The 21110-nt window shown below is 40.6% G+C and overlaps 2 protein-coding genes across 6 annotated transcripts in view; one reads left to right on the top strand and one right to left on the bottom strand.

Moving 5' to 3' along the window:
* Positions 1 to 4089, bottom strand: part of WASF1 (WASP family member 1) — an 88160-nt gene extending 84071 nt beyond the window's left edge. The window contains exon 1 of one of the 5 annotated variants that reach the window (XM_062632531.1): positions 3815 to 4089. The gene's annotated coding sequence lies outside the window, so the exon portion shown is untranslated. Of the gene's footprint in view, positions 1 to 3071; positions 3210 to 3358; positions 3512 to 3814 lie in introns of those variants that run through there. The other 4 variants (XM_062632526.1, XM_062632527.1, XM_062632529.1 and 1 more) reach the window with 4 other exon arrangements.
* A 577-nt stretch (positions 4090 to 4666) lies between these two features.
* The window catches only part of CDC40 (cell division cycle 40), a 37372-nt gene continuing 20928 nt past the window's right edge, over positions 4667 to 21110 (top strand). Inside the window, exons 1-3 of the mRNA XM_062632525.1 lie at positions 4667 to 5180; positions 13613 to 13699; positions 15267 to 15396. Of these exons, the coding sequence (XP_062488509.1) occupies positions 4989 to 5180; positions 13613 to 13699; positions 15267 to 15396 (409 nt within the window). The 5' untranslated portion in view covers positions 4667 to 4988. The remainder of the gene's footprint in view (positions 5181 to 13612; positions 13700 to 15266; positions 15397 to 21110) is intronic.

Raw genomic sequence — 21110 nt, 5'->3', positions numbered from 1 at the left:
GCATTTCTAATTATGCTAACTAGTTTATTTTCCTGGAAGTCTGTAATTAGTGCTTTGCTAGCTCTCAGAGACATTCTTCATTCAACTTGTGTTGTAAGATGCAGGTCAAAGCACTGCACAAGCACTTGAGCAGTCTGAAGAGGCTGCACAGCTTCTGACCTCTAGGAAGGAGGTGGCTCTGAAAAAAAAATTGTTTGCAAAGACACCTGAAATAAGTGTGACATTCCAAGTTGTTCCAGTCTTACCCCATATCTTTTCTTCTTTAAAACCATGTCTTGTTAAAATGAAATATAAAGCCTGTAATCTGTACGACCTCAAGATCCCTCCCAAAAAGCTTAAAGAGACTGATTCACAGATGTACTAGAACACAGAACTCCTATTGCAATCTGGCGCCTTGAAATCTTTCAGAATCCGGGACATAGTCCAAAAAAAAAAAAGGCTGGAAAAGAGGTATTATCACTCTCACAGCAGAGGTTCCAAGGTGGTAGAAAAAGCAGAGCATGAGTAATAAAAGGTGCTTCATTCTTCAATCAGTTAAATTAGAGTATATTAAGATGCATCAGACACAAGCAGAAGGCTATAAAAATGCCCAATCTGAATGCAGTAACAATAACCTGGTAAGACTTCCATAATACCTTCTTCTCAGCATCCAAAAGCATAGATACAAAGGAAAAAAAAACTTCATTTTCTTTCAAACTCTACTTCTCACAGACAATAGAGCCTCATATTTTAGTTCAATCCTGTTAAGTGTCTGGCTTGTGGTTTTGGGGTTTTTTTCCCCTTCCTTCCAAAATGCAGACTTACACTTACATCTCATCCACCAAGATCTGTATACGCAAGTGGGCTGATAGCAGTTTAAGAGTATTAAAAAAAAAAATAAATAGAAAAATAGAACAAGTAGGATTATATGCATTATCTTCTGTGGGGAAGGAAAACAAACAGAAAATACAAGGTATGAGATAAAGCACATCTATCATGGAAACAACAAAAAAGAACTATGGAAGAGAAAGTAAAAGAAAGTAGGATTTAAAAAAAAAAAAAACACATTAAAGCATAAGGCAACAGATTCCATTATCTACTATATGGAAGAAAAGATTGATACGAAGGAAATGTGAAATGTTCAGTTAAAACTTAAAATATTTTACACCACCTTTTTCAGGAAATTAGTGTTATACAGGAAGTGTGGGGGGATCTCCCACTTGGAAACTGCTGGATGAATTCAATCAGATTTGACAGAAAGGTAGAGGTCTCAAAGATAATTGCCTAAGAAAATGTTAGGTTCATGAAATCAAGATGCTAAGAGTGTCAGGACCAAGGAAAAGCCCTTATTAGACATTAGATGATCCACAGAAGGATGACACTATAAAATATTCCATTAGAACTTACGATCATCCCTGAGATTTTTTTTAAAAAAGGGTAAGAAGCCAAAAGCTTCTACCGCTCAAGGAACTACTCTTTAAAAGTACTCCTTCCTGTTTCACCTGCGGGAGAAAAAAGGAAGTACACAATAATACTTGGTATAGTATTCACCATCGGGAGAAGAAACAAACAGGTGCCAAAAGGCCCCTTTTATATGCAGAAGTGCTGTATAAAGCTGGATATCTTTATTTTCCTTTGGAGAAATCAAAGCAAGAGAGGCTAAGTGACTGCAAGAAAAAACAGCAGTGGAAAAGCTGGATGGAAATAAAAGCCAAATAAACCAAATCACCTTCCACCCACTACTCCAGTCTGCCTTTCAGAACCAGCAGCATCCAGCATGTAACATAACACATCTCCTGGAACCCGATTAATACAGAACACACAGCATATAGTAATCGACAAGAAGACTTTTTTTTTTTAAGCTGTATCACTCTTTTGATTTGTTTTACACTAATCAACTTAATAGTTACTGTGTTAACAGACTATCTCGATATAAATAATGAGCAGCAATTCCTCATCTCTTTCAGTAAAACCACATTTTAGATAGCTATAAATATTACCCATCAACACTTTTAAAGCACAGTCATCATTTCATACCCAAAAATGGCCTCTGCATGCTTACTAAAAATTAATCTTCGCTACAATTTACGCAAAGAGAAACTTCAGTGTTCTACTGAACACCTTCTTTTGTGTTTATTACTAGCCTGACAGTACCAGAAGGGCAACTAATTTAAATCATCAAGTGATTTTCCTAAGTTCTACAATGAAAACATTTGAAATTTAATCATCTGGGATTCTAATAGCAAATGATCCAGGATGCTTGGATGCAACATAGCTGGACATACTTAAGCAAACTACCAAAGCTTTGCCAATTAAACACTTGAGATTCAAGAATAACGAGGTAGAATTTATTTAATCATTTTCAACACAATTCTCCAATAAAATATCAGAGGCTAGTTGCACAAATAAACTTGAAATAGTTCACTTTTCAGGAAGAACACCTTTCAACTTCAGACAATACCCAGCCTCTGTATGCCAAGAGAAAAAGGAATGCAGTCATATGGAATCAGTTAACAGTTACAGCCAATAAACAAATTGACTGCAGTGGAAGATCCACTTTTGACATTAATAAGCAGTGATTCATGCATAGTGCCATACAGCTTTCCTTACTTATAGATTCATCATCCATGTATTTAACAGAAAAAGTAAACTCATTACCATATGAAATGCTAGTTTAAAAGTACATTTCAGCTGTTGGAGATGTAAACAAAAGAAAGGTCTCAGTGTTGTTGAAAATGTGGGAATTTCACCTAAAATCCCTATTCTAGGAATCAAAGACGATACATGCCCATGTCGAATAAAACAGGTCTAAAGGCAGCACTTCACCCCATGCTATTAATACTTTCTATTTGTCCTTGTATCTGTTTTTTTTTTTCCCATAAAAAAATAAGTAATCTGTTCTCAAGCCAAGGTACTTGTTTAAAACCGTGACTGATGGAAAGGATGGAAAAATCAAACCAGAGCATTTAATCTGATTAAATGCCACTGTGTCACAATTAGATGTCACTGTATGTTCACTTTAATTCTGGAAGCACATGCGGCACACGAAAGGAAGTCATGGCACTGTACTAAGCGCATGCAGTGCATATTACCTAGCATCGAAGCTAGCCCCTCAGCGCTCTGCACTTGCCAATTATTCTGCCCGCGAGTGAAGCGGGCGCAGGAAAAGGCATTCTACCGCCTGGAGAAGTTGGAACCTACGCGCTTTCTCCCGCTCCCAGCCGGCCGCGATCTCCGAGCCCGCCTAACAATGGTAGCAGTGTTACAGCGGGCAGCTCTGCCCTTCGCCGCTCCGCATCCCCTCGCCTCCGATCGGCGGCCCCGCCGGCTGTGCCCTCCCGAGCCCCCGCCACCACAACGGCCCTTGGGAGCTCCTCACCTCAGACCGGCCAGGCGCGAGCCACTCGCACCTGGCCGCGGCTGACGTCACCCCCACCCGCTGACCCCGGCCCCGCACGGCCCCACCTTCCCCTCCGGGTACGGGCACACGGGGCTAGGACACCGGGAAGAGACCGAGAGGAGGGAGCCGCCGCGCTCCGGCGCGAGTGCGGCCCCCTCCCCTCTGCGCCTCGCAACACGCCCCCTCCTGCCCCGGCTGGCGAGGGCGGCGAGGAGACGGGGGAAGGGGCTCCGGGGCCGCGGTGTGCATCCCTCCGTTCCTCCCGCCGCGCCGCCGCCCCCCGCACGGGAACGGACAAAGGGGAGGGGGCCAGCACCTGGTGGGGGCTGGTGCCTTTGTGAGGCGGACACGTCCCGCAGCGCCGGGGAAGGGAAGCGGGGGCCGGTCCCTCCCGCCCGACGCGATGGCCGCGAGGGAAGGGCGCGGGGCACTTACTCGCCGGCCCGTCTCTGTCGCGCTGCCTCCCCTCGCCTCACACCTTCACGCCGCTCAGCCTCAGCCCCTCCCTTCGCCGCGCGCTGCCCCCGCTGCCGTTGGAACTTCAAACGGTGCCAGCCATTACGGCACAGCGCCCCGCGGCCGGCCGCCGGCTCCGCGGGGCTGAGGGATAGGGGGGGCCGCGGCGGCGCGGAGCTCCCCCGAAGGCTTCACAATAGACACAGGGCAGCGCGCGTGTGAGAGAGCGTGTGTGTGCGCGCGGGGGGAGGGGCCTCGCCCGGCGCGCCGAGCCGAGCCGAGGCGGGAGGAGGCAGGGCTGTTTACCCAGCGGACGGACCCGGCGCCCCCCCACCCGATTCTCGGACTGGTCCATGCGCCGCCGACTCCCCCCGCCAACGTGAGGGAGGCGAGCCCACCCCACCCCGCGGGCGGCAGGTGGTACGGTCCAGCCGGCCGGCTCCCTCTCTCAAGCACGGGCAGGGCGGGGCCCGCCATTGTGACTTGCCCAAAGCCGGCAGCTGGCTGCCAATCAGCGGCAGGGGAGAACCTTTTGTGTGCGGGAGAAGGCGCCCGCCCTCTGTTGAATGTTTTTCTTTGCCGTTAACGCAAGGTGCAGGCGAGAGCGGGTGGAAACCCTGAGAGACCGTGACAGGTCGTCACGTGGGGGACCTCGAGCTGGAAATCGGTGGGGCTCGAGAACCAGTCATCGGCAGGCGCGCGTTCCCTTGGAACGAGCAGCAGGAAGATTTCCCCCCGCGCCCCCCACTCCCGCTCTCATCTCCCCGCCAAGAGCGGCGCCATAAAACTCGTTTGCCTGGGCAGCAGGACAGCAGCGGCTGCGCTACGCTACTCAGACTGGCTGTCCCCCACCTCACGTGGAGCCCGGGCCCGGCCTGCTGGCGCCGCGTTGCATGCTGGAGCTTGTAGTCCTGTCTGGAAGTCCTGAAAGGTTGAATACCGACAAGAGCAAAGGAAGATGGTCCTCCCCCTGTAACGCCTATGTATCCAATAGAAATCCATAATTTATCCCACACATTGTGGGGAGTATGTTCCGTTCTAATGCGCTATCTCTTAATGGGCAGTCCCACCCCTCTCGTCCTGCGGGAGAAAGCAGGCGGTGAGTTCCGCGGAGCTGCCAGGACCAGCTCGTCCCGTCATCCTTCGCGCCAAGATGTCGGCGGCTATCGCCGCGCTCGCCTCTTACGGGGGCTCCGATTCGGAGCCCGACTCGGAGCCGGAGGCTGAAGGCAGCTCCCAGAGCGCCGCTGTGGTCGCCACCCGCGACGCCGTGCTGCACCTCCGTTCGCCGCCCGCCGCCCCAGGGGCCCTGGCCGTGGACGCAGCCCCGGAAGTAGCCGTGAAGGTAGGCGTCACTCCGCCGCCCGGGAGACCGGGGCCCCCGGTGCCTGCGCGCCGCTGTGGCCACTACTTTGGTTTCTGTCGCTGGGGTCAGACGGCCTTGGGGCAGCCCAGGCCGGGGAAGCGGGGCAGGCTGGTGCGGGCCCGGCGCGGGAACGTTGTCGCCGTCTGGCCTTGCCCTGATCCGCGGTGTGAGGCCGGAGCTGGGGGTTGAAGGCGTTTGCTGAGGAGCTCGGCCGGTGGATCCTATTGTGGCTGTTAAGCTTATGAGAGCGTATTATGTCTATCTCAAAGGCGTGCCTTGTTTAGCGTTCCTCACATACTCTCGGCTTCAGTTCCCCTGAATTCAGGATGTTCTTCTGTGTGGTTTGCACCAGTGTTGGGGTGAAACCGATATTTGGTAGGCTGAGTGCAGCAGAATCCTGCCCTAAAGAGTATCCTGGAAGCTGATCAGTGTTTCTGATTTCAATTCCACTGTTGCTTGGGAAACCTTAATTTTCCAAGTTCAGTATCATATTAGTTCGCTTTCGTGATTTCAGAAAGGGGAAGGAGAGGATGTTGGTTTGGGTTTTAATACAGGCAGCTAGTTCCTAATTAAAAGCAGGTGGCTCACCATGATGGCTGTCACTGTAGTACTGTGTTGCTTCCAGTTCTGAAAAGTTTCCTACTTTGTGGCAAAGAGGTGAATGGACTCTTTCTCTTTGTTAGTTAATTCACAGGGTGTCGCACCTAGTTGTATCTGTGTGTGCATGTTATATTGTATGTCCTGACTAGATGTGCATCTTTGGATCCCTTGGAATCTTAGAAATACTTAACTTATTGAATTGCAGCTTCTGGCAGACTGTCTTCCCATACAGGCTTTGAAAGGAATGCTAATTAACATCTGTAATGTTATTTGAGTGTGAACGATAAGCGGCAAGTAGTATTGGCTGTTCTCTTCACTGCTCTTGGGGCTGTAGGAACAGCTTTGCCATGACAGCACAAAGGCTTGTGTAGTTGCTTGGTGGCTGACATCAAGGAACTAGTCTGAATGTCTGAATTCAAGAAAAAAAAACCAAACCTGGTGTAGTTATTAGGTCTCGGATCCATTCCTTGATCTCTCTTGCCGTGTAGCTGCACCGTTGCTGTGCCAGCACAGTTAAATTCCCAGTGCCAAAGGAGAAACAAGCAGCTGGAGGAAAGAGTTAGGTGCCAGTAGCATGTTCTGTTCAAAGCTGTTCTCCAGGCTATGCCCTGGAAGGGGTATCTACCAGTACAACTAGGACTGCCTCTGCGGAGGGCCTTCTGCTAACCAAGGTCAAAAGGAAGTGAGGTTTCTAAGTGCCAAGGTGTTTAATTAAATGAACTGATTAACTACCGTTAACACAATGATAATAAACCCAGAATAAGTTTAAGTAATGTAAGTCTGATGATTTAGAGTTTCTTTGCCATTGGCTATGCAAAAACGGGCTAAGGTATGTTAGTGGTGGCTTTTGTGTGGTGTGAATTAGGCTAATTAAGAACATAAACTGTAAAAGTCAAATAGGTATTCATTATTTGGTCTTTAACACCAGTGCATTATGAATGTTGATGTGAAAGTAGAGGCCAGCGTGTTTCAAGTCCTATAACATAACATTTTCCTTTTTTCACTCTAAACTTCTTATTTTAGGATTCTTTCTAAGTTACATTTTTTCTAGACATTGCCAAAACCAATTAGAATCAATTTTGCTACAGCTTCTACTGATATGAAAAAAAAACCAAACAAAAAACAAAACCCCAAGATTGCTCACAAAGTATTTATGTTCACTAATGAATTAAAAATGCTGAAGAAAATTGTGTATTCTGTAAAGAAATAACTTTCACAGGAAATGTTGCAGCTGTAAGCTTTGCCTTACAGGCAAAGAAGAGAACATTGCCATAGTTTAACCCCAGCCAGCCGCTAACCCCCAGTCAGTCGCTTGCTCCTCCTGGTGGGATGGGGTATAAAATCAGAAAGGAAAAGAGAGAAAACAAATGGGTTGAGATAAAGGCAGTTTAATAGATAAAGCAAAAGCTGTGCACAAACAAAGCAAACTGAATTCATTCGCTCCTTCCCATGTGCAGGCAGGTGCTCAGCCTTCTCCATGACAGCAGGGCTCCATCGTGAGTAGTGGTGACTTGAGAAGACAAATGCCATCACCATGAGCATCTACACCCAGCTTTATACACTGAGCATGATGTCGTATGGTATGGAATATCCTCAGTTGGGGTCAGTTGTCTCAGGTGTGTCCCCTCACAACCGCTTGTGCACCTCCAGCCTGCTCACTGGTGTGGTGCTGTGAGAGGCAGAAAAGGCCTCGGCTCAGCAGTATTTAAAACATCCCTGTATCATCAACATTGTTACCAGCACAAATCTAAAACATAGACCCATACTGTTTACCATGAAGAAAATTAACTTACCCCGACCAAAATCAGCGCATTTACTGTTTGATCTCCATCAGTTCAGGGTGGGACTTGGATGGCAACAGATTTTACCATATTTATCTACAGTGTTGCATTCACTGGTTTTGAGAGGAGGATACTCATCTTGGTTAAAATCAGCTGGACTGGCCTGGCCCAGCCCAGTACAAGAGCTGGAGCACTTGGGTCATCTTCAATGTGGGAGAGGGTTGGAAGTCTCAGGTCTGTTTGTAGAATCTAGTTTACCTTTGGCAGTATGCAGGTGTCCAGAAAAATATTACTTCAGTGGAAGAAAGAGACTTCAGTCGCATTTCTTGATGTTCTTTAAAACCTAATGCCTCCCCATCTATGGAGATACGAAGGATGCAAAGTCAGCGTGTGACCATTCTGTAGCAGTAATGAACATTAGTGACTTTTAGGTGTTATTTGTTAGGAATGTTTTGGCTTCTTTTAATATCGTGGGGTTTTCTGCTTTCTTTGACACAATATTATCTTTGTAGAGAACAGATGTTTAGAAACTGGCATCCTGCAAGATGCTGGGAACGTAGACTAGTTCAACAAATCCATTTAATGTACCCTTTTCTTCCTGTTTTGTTTTTATTCTATTGAAGTTAGTGGGATGGACATTTACTGTTAAGAGGGGTTGAATAGGTATAATGAGTAAAAGCTGAAAACAATGAAATATTGGGACTTCATTGCAAATGCCATTCTTGGTAACAAATCTGAAAATCTTTAAAAAAGATAATACAGCATATTTCACAGTTCAAGTGGTTTATGCAAGAGTTGGTAAGTGACACATTGTGTCAGCCTCTGTGGCTCATAGGATGGGGTCTTAATTTACCATATTGTAATTTAATGGATTATTAAAACTAATTAGGTCTTATGCAAAGCAGCATGCCCTTTTTAGATACTTGGCTAATTAGTAATGAATTTACCTAGGGAGAAGGAAGCATTGTAGATTTATTATCTAAAATATCCAGAAAAAAAACATATAGACATCATAACTCTTTGCTTGCATGATATGAAACTGGAAAACTCTGACCTTTGCTTTGTTCTAACAAACTTTGTGCTTACACAAACGCTTGAGATTTAAGTGTCAAATTCTGCTTCTAAATGCAATGAATGGTTCTTATTAAACTTACAGGTAGCCACATAATAGCACAGTGGAGATTACAAAATTTGTCTGAAGTTTTAAAATATTGTGGATTAAAAGGATTGTGAGTTGCCTCAATGTAAATAACATTATATTCTTTCTAAGGAGCAGGTAAGTGTTGCAGTCCATGCTGCAGATTCTTTTTTTTTTTTTTTAAGAACTTTATTTAGCCTTTATTTAAGGTTTGCTCTGATGCCTGTGACAGGGATTTGGCCTGTGTTTAATTAAAAATGTTTTTGTCTTGCATACATATAAAGAGACAAAAACGAAGCAGAAAAAAACTTCTAGTGAGCTTATTATTATTGAACTTGTTTGAATTCTATAAATCAAGTACTTTTCATATACAATAATGGTTTTGTTTTATGGCTTTCAGACAGTGTTTTTCCAAAGAAAACTAGGACTGTGGCATGTTTAAGGAATCCATAGGAAGGAAAGCTAATTTGATTTATTGGATTTATAGTCTAAAATCCCTTCTATATCCTGTGCTCTTTCCTATGCTGACTTTTAACTGGCCAAAGGGCCTTTATGGTAGGACGGAAGGAGCATGCTTTGGTAGGAGCTAAGCATTCTGTGATCTCTACGGAGTTATAACATCTACACTTAATATCAAAAGCTTCTTTCTGTCCTTACGTAGATTCCTTAGGAAATGCTAATACCACAGAGTACAGCCCTGAGCATCATTCCCCTGTGACAGTGTGATGCTGTGCTGGAGGGTGAAAGACGCAAAAGGAGAGCATCTAAATATCAAATAATTTTTTGCCTAATCCAATCATATCTGAACTGTAAATCAACCCAATACTGCAACTAAGTAGACATCACACCTATTAAAAAAAAAAACAAACCAAAAACCCAAAACAAACCAACATATCAAGTGGTACAGTGATAAGACAACATGCTGCCTTTTTGCCTTGCATCAAGAGTAATGCCTGTATCTGCTTAGGTAGACGCTCATTTAACTTTGCTACAGAACTTCAGTGGATCCGTAGACTGAGAAATTCAGTGTTTGGCTTTCCTTATTTCTGCTAATCGTATAATCTGAATCTTTTTTAGGGTAAATTAGGTTGTTTAGGTTTTCTGTACATGTCATTTTCTTAGACCTCTGATTCTTGATTTTCTCTTTTGGATCCTTTTTGGTAGTATGTGTCTTAGCTGATATGCGGTGCCCAATGTAGCCACTATATTTTAGTGGTGCTTGTTACCAGTGCTGAGAAAAGCAGAGAGGTGAAACATAGAGCAGAATTTTGCAGCTCTATTGTATTGTCTTCCAAGAAAGCCATGTTTGGTAAAACACAACTTCCTAAAACCATTATTTTTTTCTTGTTCAGGTTATATGGGATATACCACCATTGATGGTAATATGGCATGCCATAAAGCCCATATTTATACAGTTTCCAAGTTGGAGCAAATACAAACTGCTTCATGGCCAGTCCTATGGCTCAATTTTCATTTTTCCCTGGAGAAACCCTGTATCTGTTTAAATTGGCAGCTTCTTAACCCTCCTTTTTGTGATTCCTGTGCCTTTGTGAATGAGAAATTACACAGGGTAATACTTAGCCCATCATTAAGTTCACAGGTGCCCTCCTCTTTCACTCTTTCACTTGTGTCCCTCTTGGGACATAAGCTGCATGATAGATTGTGCACTTTAGGCTTTTAGATAAATCAAGATATGTTGTATGTGACCAAAGGGAGAACTACAGCACAGCAGACGGACATGATCCTTTAGATTATCTATCTCAGTCACACAGCTCTGCCAAACTGCTGCTCCTGTGATCCCTTATCTGTTTGCTGTAGCTATGGTGACTGCCTCTAGAATGCCAGCATAAAGGGACAGGGTTGTAGGACCTGCATGTTTACTTTTTTCACTTTCTGGGTGTTGGAATGATGAGTTCTGCTGAAATGGTCTTCTGGCGATGCATGCAGTTGTACCCAGGATCTTCACTGTGTGCAGAGGTTGCTGGAGTTCTTTTCTCTCTCTTTTTTTCCTTTTTTTTTTTTTTAAAAAGACAAGCCATCACAACACCCCAATGCAGACAGTTTGGCAATTTCTGAAATGGTTGATAGACTAGTTTCATATTTTTTATGTTTCTGCTACCTACCAGAGTCTCATAATGCTATACAAAATAGCAGTTATCAGATGCTGACCAAAGGATAATTTGTCTGCTGCAATTTGAACTCTTGCTGTAGACTGACATTTCAGAATGTTGTCTCAGTGCTTTATTTTCTTATGAAGATTTTGATTCTTTAAAATACTGAGAAGGTAAAGTAGGGATTGGGACACATTCAAATTATTATATAGTTTAAAGTAAAACGGCATAATGAAAAGAGAACCAGTATGTGCTTCAGCAGCATATTAACAGATCATCATTTGATGCCCAAATGTATGAAAACATGAATAAGGCTCCAGGTCTTGGGGAGTGTAGCTCTGGTGAATATAACATGTGCTTCAATTTCAAGGCTCGGTGGTTTTCACACAGAAAGACTATGCCTGTGGTGGGTCTAGGAGTGAACATATTGTATGGCTTCCAAGTGACTCAGCACTGTTCTACCAGCAGTGAAGTAGAACCAGAATTGCTATAATCGTCCAGCAGAGGATCAGCTTTCATGGCACAATCTGTTTCTTTTCTCAATTACCAAGTGGCATATAATAGGACTTAACAGGGAGAAAAGAGGAAGAAAAATAGCAGAACTGACAAATTCTTGGCAGTTTTGCAATACTGGATTTTTCTCATTTTTGCAGTTTTAAAGAGCAGGGGAAAAAAAAAGATGTCTTAATTTCAGGTAAACTGATAACTTTTTTTAATGTTGCTAGTGGTTCATAAGATGAATTTTGCCAAATTATCAATGACATTAATTTTCTCAAATTATAAGGTTGGTTGCTAAGATATGAAGTCTAGCTGGCAGAGCAAGCTGTGTGACATGACTTGGAAAAGTGCCCTGTGGAGAATATCCTCAGGTCATGGAACTGCGAAAGGGAATGTGTATAGGTAATACATGTTACAGAATGGTTTTGATATGTGCCTATTCTAACTGAGGGTGCGGGTGGTTTTTTTTTTTGTTGTTGTTGTTGCTAAATGACTGGATTAGGCCTGCTGTGCTGTTCCCAGGCAAGTTCATATAGTGTGTGAAAGTCAGGGCTGTGAATGTACTGGTAGCCATTATCGTCTAAACCCAGTGAATTGTTAAGGTAGTGTGATGAGAGGAACAAGGTCAGGCTGAGAATTGGCAGTGCTAAGGGTTCAAGCTAGAGCAGTGCAATGGCTGGACTTGCCTGTTAGCATAATTGATATACAGTGAGAGTAAAGTTTTCTAGTTGGATTTAACAATCTAAGACAGTGATCTGAGTAGAAAAACAATTGATGGAATGGGTGGTGTCATTCTTTAAAAAAAAAAGCAACACAAAAACAAAACAAAACAAAAAAAAACAAACAAAAAAAAACAAAACAAAAACTAAACAAACAACCAAACACTCAACTTTTGGTTGGTTTGGTTTTATTGAGCAGTTTTAACCAAATATGATCAGATAACATGCCAAAGGTACTGTTTTTCTGTGTCTGGAAAACAAGGTTTTAAAAGTTGTTAAGTCTTGCATGTCTAAGCAAATTCATTTGTAATTGAACTACTACTAAATTGGGGAGGAAAAAAAGGCTTCTGGGTATGCCATGTTAGAGAATAGCTAACAATATTAAACAAGTAAAGAACATGCCATTTTGGTCTTTCAAGATACTGTAATGCAAAGCAAGATAGAGTTTCTTAAAGGTAATTTTGTACTGAGGAAGTGACTGCTAAAATGCGATCCTCTGCTGTGCCACTTCCTTCTCTGAGTTGCAAATGTTTTTGGATCGTGTAGGTGAGTGCTGATTAGATGCTGATGCTAAGATAGGTTTTTCAGTAAAATTACTAGGAATATTATTAATATACTAGCACACTGTAAATCCCTTTCAAATGTATTTTTTCTAGAATAAAGATGCAGGAAGCAATACTAGTAATAATATCGCAAAGTAACATTCTCCTTCATGAGCTCTGAATTGGGGGTGTGCAGGTGTGTCAATTCAGGGTCAATGTAAATGAGCTTCAGTAGAGCTCTGTGAAACCAGGTGTTTTTGAGCACCGCCTTTCTCTTTCCCATCTTTTCTGCTGTTTTCAGCTGTGTGTACTCATCTAAGTTTTTGTCTTTGAGTTGCTTGAGAAGTTGTTCTTTAGTTAGGCCCTCTTTCTTGTCTCTTCATCTATTGAGTTAAATTTTTGTCACAACATTCTTGGAAATGCATTTAAATACTGAAGTTGAATTACACTTAACTTTTGTTAAAAACCTGGAGATAAGGGATCATTGGATTCTCTGAAACTCATTATTCCATGTTATGTTTGCACTGATGTCTAATATTTTTATCCCAAGTGTTTTCCAGAAGAGTTGCGTGTGACTTCAGCCTTACACTTTTTGTAGACTCTTAATTTCGCACTTCGATATTACATCGGTGACCACTTAATTGACTCTTCTTTACGAGGTCTGGTTTTCAAACATCCTCAAAGAAAAAAAAAATAAATAAATATTAAAAAAAAAAAGCTTCCCTCCAATCTTGCCACTGGTTTTAAACTGTGTGCATGAAGCCTTAAAAAAAAAAAAAAGTAGTAATAATACATATGCAGATTTCCTCATGTATGTTAGATGGATTTCTCAGAGAGGGCCCAACATGGGTTTTGCAGTCAGTATTTTTGAAAAATAGAAACCTTGCCCAGGCTACTCCTTTCACTGTCCTGAAAGTGTCAACTTGAACTACAGCCCTAATTTGGTCTGAAATGGGGTAATATAATATATTTGAAAGTCTGTACGTGGAAAATGGTTTATTAATATGTCTGTTTTATTTCAGGAAGATGTGGAAACAGGAGTCCATCTTGATCCTGCTATCAAGGAAGTTCAGTACAATCCCACTTACGATACCATGTTTGCACCTGAGGTAAGAAACAGTATTGATCTTTAGAGCAGAAATGCCTTTGGCCGAAAGGCAGAGGTTCTGTAAATCTCATGTGAAATTCATATAAGACATATCTTGTTTGGATGCTTGCTCTATTTTGGAATCTAGTTTGAGGAAATTGAAAAAAGATTCTACACAGTTGTGTTGGTATTGTTAATGCTTGAATTTTAATATTCTTCATAAAGCTGCTTTAAGAAAATTCTTAAAGTGTTTATTAGAATAATAGCTATGGAAATTGAAAAATCAAGATAGGAAAATAGCATTATAAAGATGTTGAGAAAACATGAAGTGCATTAAAGTAGTCTCTTGCTATTCTCACATTTTTGCTATTTGCTCAACATGCTACTTAGAAAAATGAATGGTTAAATTTTGGGGATATGTGGCTTTTGGAGCAGGATTTAAAATTAAAATCCAAGTTCTTTCAGTATTTTGATTCACATCAACTTTAAGTATTTTAGTAGCTTAAGCTATGCTGAATGTGTATAGTGAAAAATCATTTTAGGCTGAATTTGGACTGCCTGGTGCCATGTGAGCTGCTTTCTATTTTGTTATAATTGACATGCTATCTGAAAGATAAAAATAGCTGTTCAGGCATTTAGCTGATTTCAGTATTTAACTTCTTTGTACAGCTTGTCTTCTGTTAGACCAGGTGTTAGTATTTTAGGTAGACAAAGGCTGCATCAATCTGAAATTTCTATATTAGTTATACTTTATGCTTACAAAACCTTTTGTGGAATCACATAATTTGGCCTTTTCATAGCAAGCTTGCTTTTTGCAACATACCAAGGCCATGAAGTGTGTGAGCAAAAATACTGCTTTAAACTTACTACAGTGCTACCTTGTTTAAGTGTTTTTAGTTAGGGAAGCCTAATACGGGGTAGCCTCAGGTGTCTGCAAATATGGTAACAATCATAAGGTTACAATTACATTTTTTTTTTGTATTAATCTCAGTGTATTGCATTTGTTTGTATTCACTGTTATTATTTTATTTGGTTTTCCCCTAACTGTGGTATGGTCAGGAAGACTGGCAATTGTTGTCTTGCAAGAAGAAAAACAAGACAGGGTTTCATAGTGAATTTCTTGAAATAACACAGCAAGTTCCCAGTTGCTTTTTAAATGCAGTTGGCAGTGTAATTTCTGCATTAAGTACACAAGTTTAGTAGGTTTTGCTGTCTCTCCCTTAAGAGGAACATTATGGAGTTATTTTGTCTTCTGAATGCTTGTACTGATCACATACTGAATGGCGGCACTTTGTGTCAAGTAGTTGATATTGATTTGTCTGCTGTACCAGTAGTACAGGCTAGAGAGTTCAATCACAAAATGAGCTGTACAGAGCAACTGTGCAAGCACTTACTGTGTAAAATAAAGGACTGAGAAGCTTATTCAGTAGTTCTAAAGAAATACAAAGTTGAAGTGATTTTGTTACAATTTTTGAAAGACAAGTCAGGTGCTGGGATTTTTTTCCCCTGTGTTTTTCTTGAAAAATTACACACACATAAATAAGAAATCAGTAATTCTGGCATACTTTCTTCTAACATTTTTGATGTAGTTTGGGCCAGAAAACCCATTTAGGACTCAACAAATGGCTGCACCTAGAAATATGCTTTCTGGATATGCGGAACCAGCTCACATCAATGATTTCATGTTTGAACAACAAAGAAGAACCTTTGCAACCTATGGTAAGTCCTTAGTAGTAGAATTCACCTCCATCTGTATTGTGCCCATGTTGGACTCCTTCTATAGAAGAGTTAATAGGACTGAAAGTTTTGTAAATTGCTTTTTAACAGACTTACTAAAATGGAGGAAGGTCTTTGAGAATCCATATGGCTAGAGATCATAGTATTTATTTGGGAAATGTAATTTTGTAATTCCCTTTTGAAACTGTAATCTAGTTTATGACCTCTGACAAAGCCCCTCTTCATTAATCCTTCCATTAGTTGCATCAATGGAGAAAATGAATCAAAATTTCACACTTTTAATATGACAAATAACTGTAGATCTGTTTATGCAAATAGATTCTTTCATGTGATTCTAACTAAAGGTAACTCTCTCAAAACTAAAAGGAAGTCTTACTGAGTTTCTTCAGAGTGGTTGCCTCTAGATACAAGCTGAATGAACAGGAATTGAAAAAAAGTGGGAATATGTCACTAAAATATTCTTAGCAAAGACAGACCCAAATCACTCCAGGTTGGTGGTCATTTTAGTAGCTGCTTTCTCATCTTGAAGAATCTTTACACTTGTAAATAGCTGCATTTGAAAAATAAAACGTCTGAGTTGTGGGGAGGCTTGAGTTTTAAATAGACTTCTTACGGATTGTGAGAAAAAACGTTTTTTTTTTAATAGAAAGACTGTGGATTGTAAGCATTATTTTGGACTCATTTGAAAGAACAAACCTGCCATATATTTACATATAACAGTGGTTAATTTTTCTTCTGTGTTTCATTGTAAGCTTTCATTTCAATTTTAAATTTGGCTGCAAGGGCTTGTCTTGCAAATATGCATCTTTGGTTTCAGATGAAGTATCACTCTATATACTTCAAATTCAGTCTGTTTTGCAAGTAATGATACTTCCTGTGTAGCCTTAAGGTGTTACAACACTCAGCTTTTTGCACAACAGACTTGAGCCTGTCTTTATTTGTGTTTACATTCAAAATACTACTACCTGCAAACTCTCATGGCTCAGAATTACCTCTCTACTCACAAGTCTCCTTAAATTCATTAGGGCTTTATGCAGGCATGGATTCACTTACTGCATTCTGTGATGGACAAGGTTGGGATTTTAGTGGTTACATCTGTAGGAGCCATGTATTACAGTGAAACCTGGAAGAGAAAAATACCTAAAATCAGACACTATAACATCCTCAGTTTCTCTTCGTATTTGTGTTTAATATTAGAGGTTTTCTTTTAAATGTTAAAAATTGAAACATATTTAAGACAGTTTGGTCGCGGGGGATTTGTTTTGTTGTCTTTTGTTTGGGGTTTTGTTTGGTTTTGGTTTTTTTTACAGTTTTATCTAATACTTACTTTTCATTGAGTTGTTAGGACGTGGCAACTAAGAAATAGGTATCTAGTACCATAGCATAACTTTAACTTACTAGACTGTAATTTGGTGTTAGAACTTGATAGATAATGCAAATAGGAGCCCTAATCAGGGTCTGAATTGACAGATGAGATTTTTTTTCTGTGAAATAAAATGTTGCATTTTATGGGTTGTGCATTTTGTGTGTGTGTATGTGTAAAACAGATACAGAAAAAAAGGATCTGTATGCATGTAGTGTTTGGGGTTTGGATTTTTTTGTTTGTAAAATTTAGTTTGGGGAAAGATAGAACTAGTAAATCTGCCCAAAGCCCCTGCTGTTGATATATGTCACCAATGTGCAGCATTGAAAGCTGTCTTACAAGAGAGTATAAAAAATACATTTTTAAGACTAATAACATTGGCAACTGTGCAACTATAGTATTCGGCTTTATGGGCGTGTTCAAGAGATAATGATCTGGGTACACTGATAATGGAGCTATGAAAAGGCTGAGATATAGGCAATTTAAACTGCAAGAACAAGCACTGGGAAGTTGAATTTCAAGCTGGAAGATGCAGTAAATGAGCATGATATCCTGGCTCACTAGGACTGAGGGTCCTTTCAACCCTTTATCCTGTTAGACACATGGGCAGTAGTTGGTACCTAGTGAGGAGCAGAAGAAAGATGCAAGAAAATAGTGATGCATCTGAATACTTTTTTCAATATGTAGTCTCTCAACTAAGGACAATGTCTATATTTATGAATTTTCAGTGGTCAGTCTTCTTTTCCTCTGTTTTCCTCTGTTGCCTCTGTTTCCTTCTGTTCCTCCGTATCTATGACTGTACTTTCTTTCTCTTCTTAGTCTCTGCTAGTTTCACTATATTGTTCCTGATGTGAACAACAAAGCTGTGCGCAGCATTTAAGATGTAATCTCACCGTGAATTTCTGTGCATCAATAATGTGAGAGCTTTTTCCCTTGAGTTTCTAAGAATTCTTAACATGGCTTTTTTTTCTTTTTTCTCTACTACTTTGAGTAGCTTTGTAAAAGCTACTTGCTCCTTTTTTCCAGATAATTTATTGATATGTTGAACAGCATGGGCCGGAGCATGTGTCTGCCAGCAACTTGCTTGTGCTGTGGAAACTGTCCATTTATTCTTGACAGTGTCTACTGTTAATAACTACTTTTAATAACTTGAAGACCTGTGCAGTTCTTAAAGACTCTTTGAGACATTCTGTAATCAGTCTAACTTGGTTTCGTAAAGGTATCCAACATCAACCAAGCTTTGCTCATTATTATATTCTGGGGGTTTTGTCATTGTAATTTACCTCTGTGGAGAGCTGTGTTGTCTGCTCTGCTGTGATATATAATGCTCATCCAAGTGCCTACTCCTTATTTCCTTCATTACAGTTTCTACTGCTTGAAACTTCTAACCATACAAATGTCTGGCTGGTTGACCTGTAGTTCTCCAAATCTCCTCTGAAACATCTTTTGAAAGTTGGCATTGTATACGTTCCATTTCTATCATATTGAGGTGATACAACATGAGCATTTTTGCACTGTGTTTCAGCTTTAGATCTCTTGAATAACTACCATCTGGTCCCAGTGTTTCGTTACCACTTATTTGACTCTTTAGTCTCCTGACATTTTACTTTGCGATGGATATTTTGTCACATTACCCATAAAGAAAGGTTCTTGCACAGGAGCCTACCACATTCCTTCACAATGAACATATATTTTAAAAAACCTTGCTGATGTTCTTTTCATTCCTGTATCTGCTGGCCTGCATGCTTTCTCCCCCTGCAGTTTCTGACAAAGGGCAAATGTTATGTTTTGTACCTTATGTGATTTGCTCCTTGTTTTTGAGGGGAAAGGGGGGTTTGCCTTACTGTAGTGTTTACTTTGTCTGCTAGAGTTTGATTCTTTGTATCTTTCACATCTGGATGCAACTTCAGCTCTTTGAAGAATAGTTTCTTATTTCTAATAGTTTCTCTTTACATACTGTTCAGCTGTGCTCACTTCCTTCTGCTTTCTTTAAAGTCTTTAATAGCTGGCAGGCATTAGTTCTTTTTCTCCTACATGGTGTCTTTGAAGTGTCCCTGCATTTGGAAAAAGCTTCCTTTGCTCACTTTCTGTTCCTTTTTAAAATCTTCTTTACTTAATATAGCCCTCCTGCTTTGAGATTGAGATCATTGTAGCAAATGTTTTTATGGCTTGCTTTGGTTCCTCAACAGTGTTAATTTATACTGCATTGTGGTTGTTGTTAAAATGTGTATACTTGGAAAACAAAAGATGTTTTAACATAGTTTCCTGTACTGCTCAGTTGGCCCTTTTTTGATTTTTGATTTATTTTTTTTTGCTATGTGAGCCTCTAATGTGACTGTTTCATGGTACAAGTACGTGGTGTAAAAAAGCTGTTTCTGTTACGTCTTGGTGTGAGATTTGCAGTCTGTTACAAGGAGGTGACTAAACCGTGTCATTATTACTGTGCTTCTCTCCCTAGCACCTGTTTAATCTCTGTTACCATTTCATGGTTATTGTACCTTCTAGCTGAATGCTCAGAAAGGGAGTCCTAGCGAGTGTACTCACCACTACTTAAAACTGGAATTTCAATCCAAAGGAACCTTTAATGCCTGTTAACTTGTTCATCTGAATTGTCTTTAAGCTTCCTGTAGCATATAGCATGTTTTTCCCTACTGGTATGACCATCTTATTCTGTGTTCTTTTTACCTGGTAAAGAATGTAATACTGACATAACTGAATAGAATATATTAGTTTATAAATTTAAAACAAGATATGCCAATTTTACTATGTTTTTTTTTTAGGCTCTGCCATTTTGTATGCATGCTTGGGTTTTCCATTTCCCTGCCCTCATTTGAAATAGGATTTTGTGCTTACTGCTATCCTTGTTATCTGAGGTTTTAGATTTCTGTGCTGCCTTTTGCTTAAGGATATGGCTTTTTTTAAGATCCTGAGGGATTCAAAAGATGTGTAGATGTGGTGCTCAGCGACATGGTTTAGTGGTGAACTGGGCAGTGCTGGCTTAACAGTTGGACCCCATGATTTTCAAGGTCTCTTCTAACATACTGCATGATTCTAAATGTTGTAGGTTTTTTCACAGGTGTAATAGTTGAGATTTTATTGATACCACCCTAAAACTTCTGTGCTACAAATCAAAACTATTCCTCATATTCCCTTCAGCAGCCCTGTCAAGCCGTGGGTCATTGTTGTCTCTAAGGTTTTGCAAACTGAAACTACCTTTGGTTCCATCAGGTTTTTGCCATTTGTCCTTCATCTCTCTTCAGACTGACAAGCATGTTTCCTCAGTCTTTTCTAGGCCTTCCCTTCCCTCCAACATTCTATCATTCTTGTTACTCTTAATTTTTCTCTGAATTTTTATTTTGACTGTATTGCTTAAAACTGGACATGCCAGTCTAGATTAGGCCTTCCCAGTGCTGTTCCATGTTTTATGTAGTTTTTCCTTTGCAATAAATCTCAGATTTCTTTTTTTATTATTACTTATTTATTTATTTTTCTTATTGGTGTCAGAATACACTTGTTAAGTGTATCTGCACTAGTACCCTGGCAGCCTGTGTTTTTCCCCTTGGACCTAACCAGTTTCTTGCTTGCTTGCTTTCGGTATTTATCATTCATCATATCTTTGCTGAAGTGAAGTGTTTCACACTTGTCTTTGGTGTCAGCTGCAGCTTTTACAGGTATAGGATCCTTTTCTGATGGCATAATCCATAAAAAATACTGAATACGATAGTTGGGCAGGCCATTTTAGTATAAAATCCTCTCCCAATTTGATGGAAAGCCTTCAGTAGTTACTCTGTGAGAGTCTAACTTTTTTTAATTAGTAACCAGTTTTGCACCTGCAGTCATAGGTAATCTACCCTGTTTTGAATCCATTCATGTAAGGCAATCTTCTTCTATATTTTCAACTATTAAAGAGAAAGCTTTATCTCTAGAAGAACAAAAATTTCACTTCACAGGCCACAGTGATGTAAATGGTCAAAAGCCAATGTTGTAGTCCTTGGAGCATGGCTAAAAAGACTAGGAAGCCCTGGAAGATAAGCCCTTATTTATTCTTCTGTGTCTGTACCCTCAGAAGAAGCAGTCTGTTTTCTTGACAATTCCTTTCTGAGCATTTTTTTGAGAAAGACAATACTGTCCTTAATTATGTGGGCATATATCAGTTTTCAGCATGGAGCAGAATTGCAGATTATTTTTTTACATGCTGCACACAAACTGTTTATGAATATGGTAGAAAAATAATTTCATGGCTCTTTCAGCATCAGCACTCATTGTAGAAGTAGACTGCTTCGTCCATGGGGCATTTAGTAGTTTAAAATCTCTCCTTCCCAAGGTATTGAAG

The sequence above is a fragment of the Pezoporus occidentalis genome, unplaced genomic scaffold (genome assembly GCF_034315485.1).
Source record: "Pezoporus occidentalis ecotype Australia unplaced genomic scaffold, CSIRO_AGI_Poc_V1 ctg39, whole genome shotgun sequence".
Classification (NCBI taxonomy): domain Eukaryota; kingdom Metazoa; phylum Chordata; class Aves; order Psittaciformes; family Psittacidae; genus Pezoporus; species Pezoporus occidentalis.
Note: the sequence above shows the minus strand (reverse complement) of the source record. Positions and strands in the feature narration are given on the sequence as shown.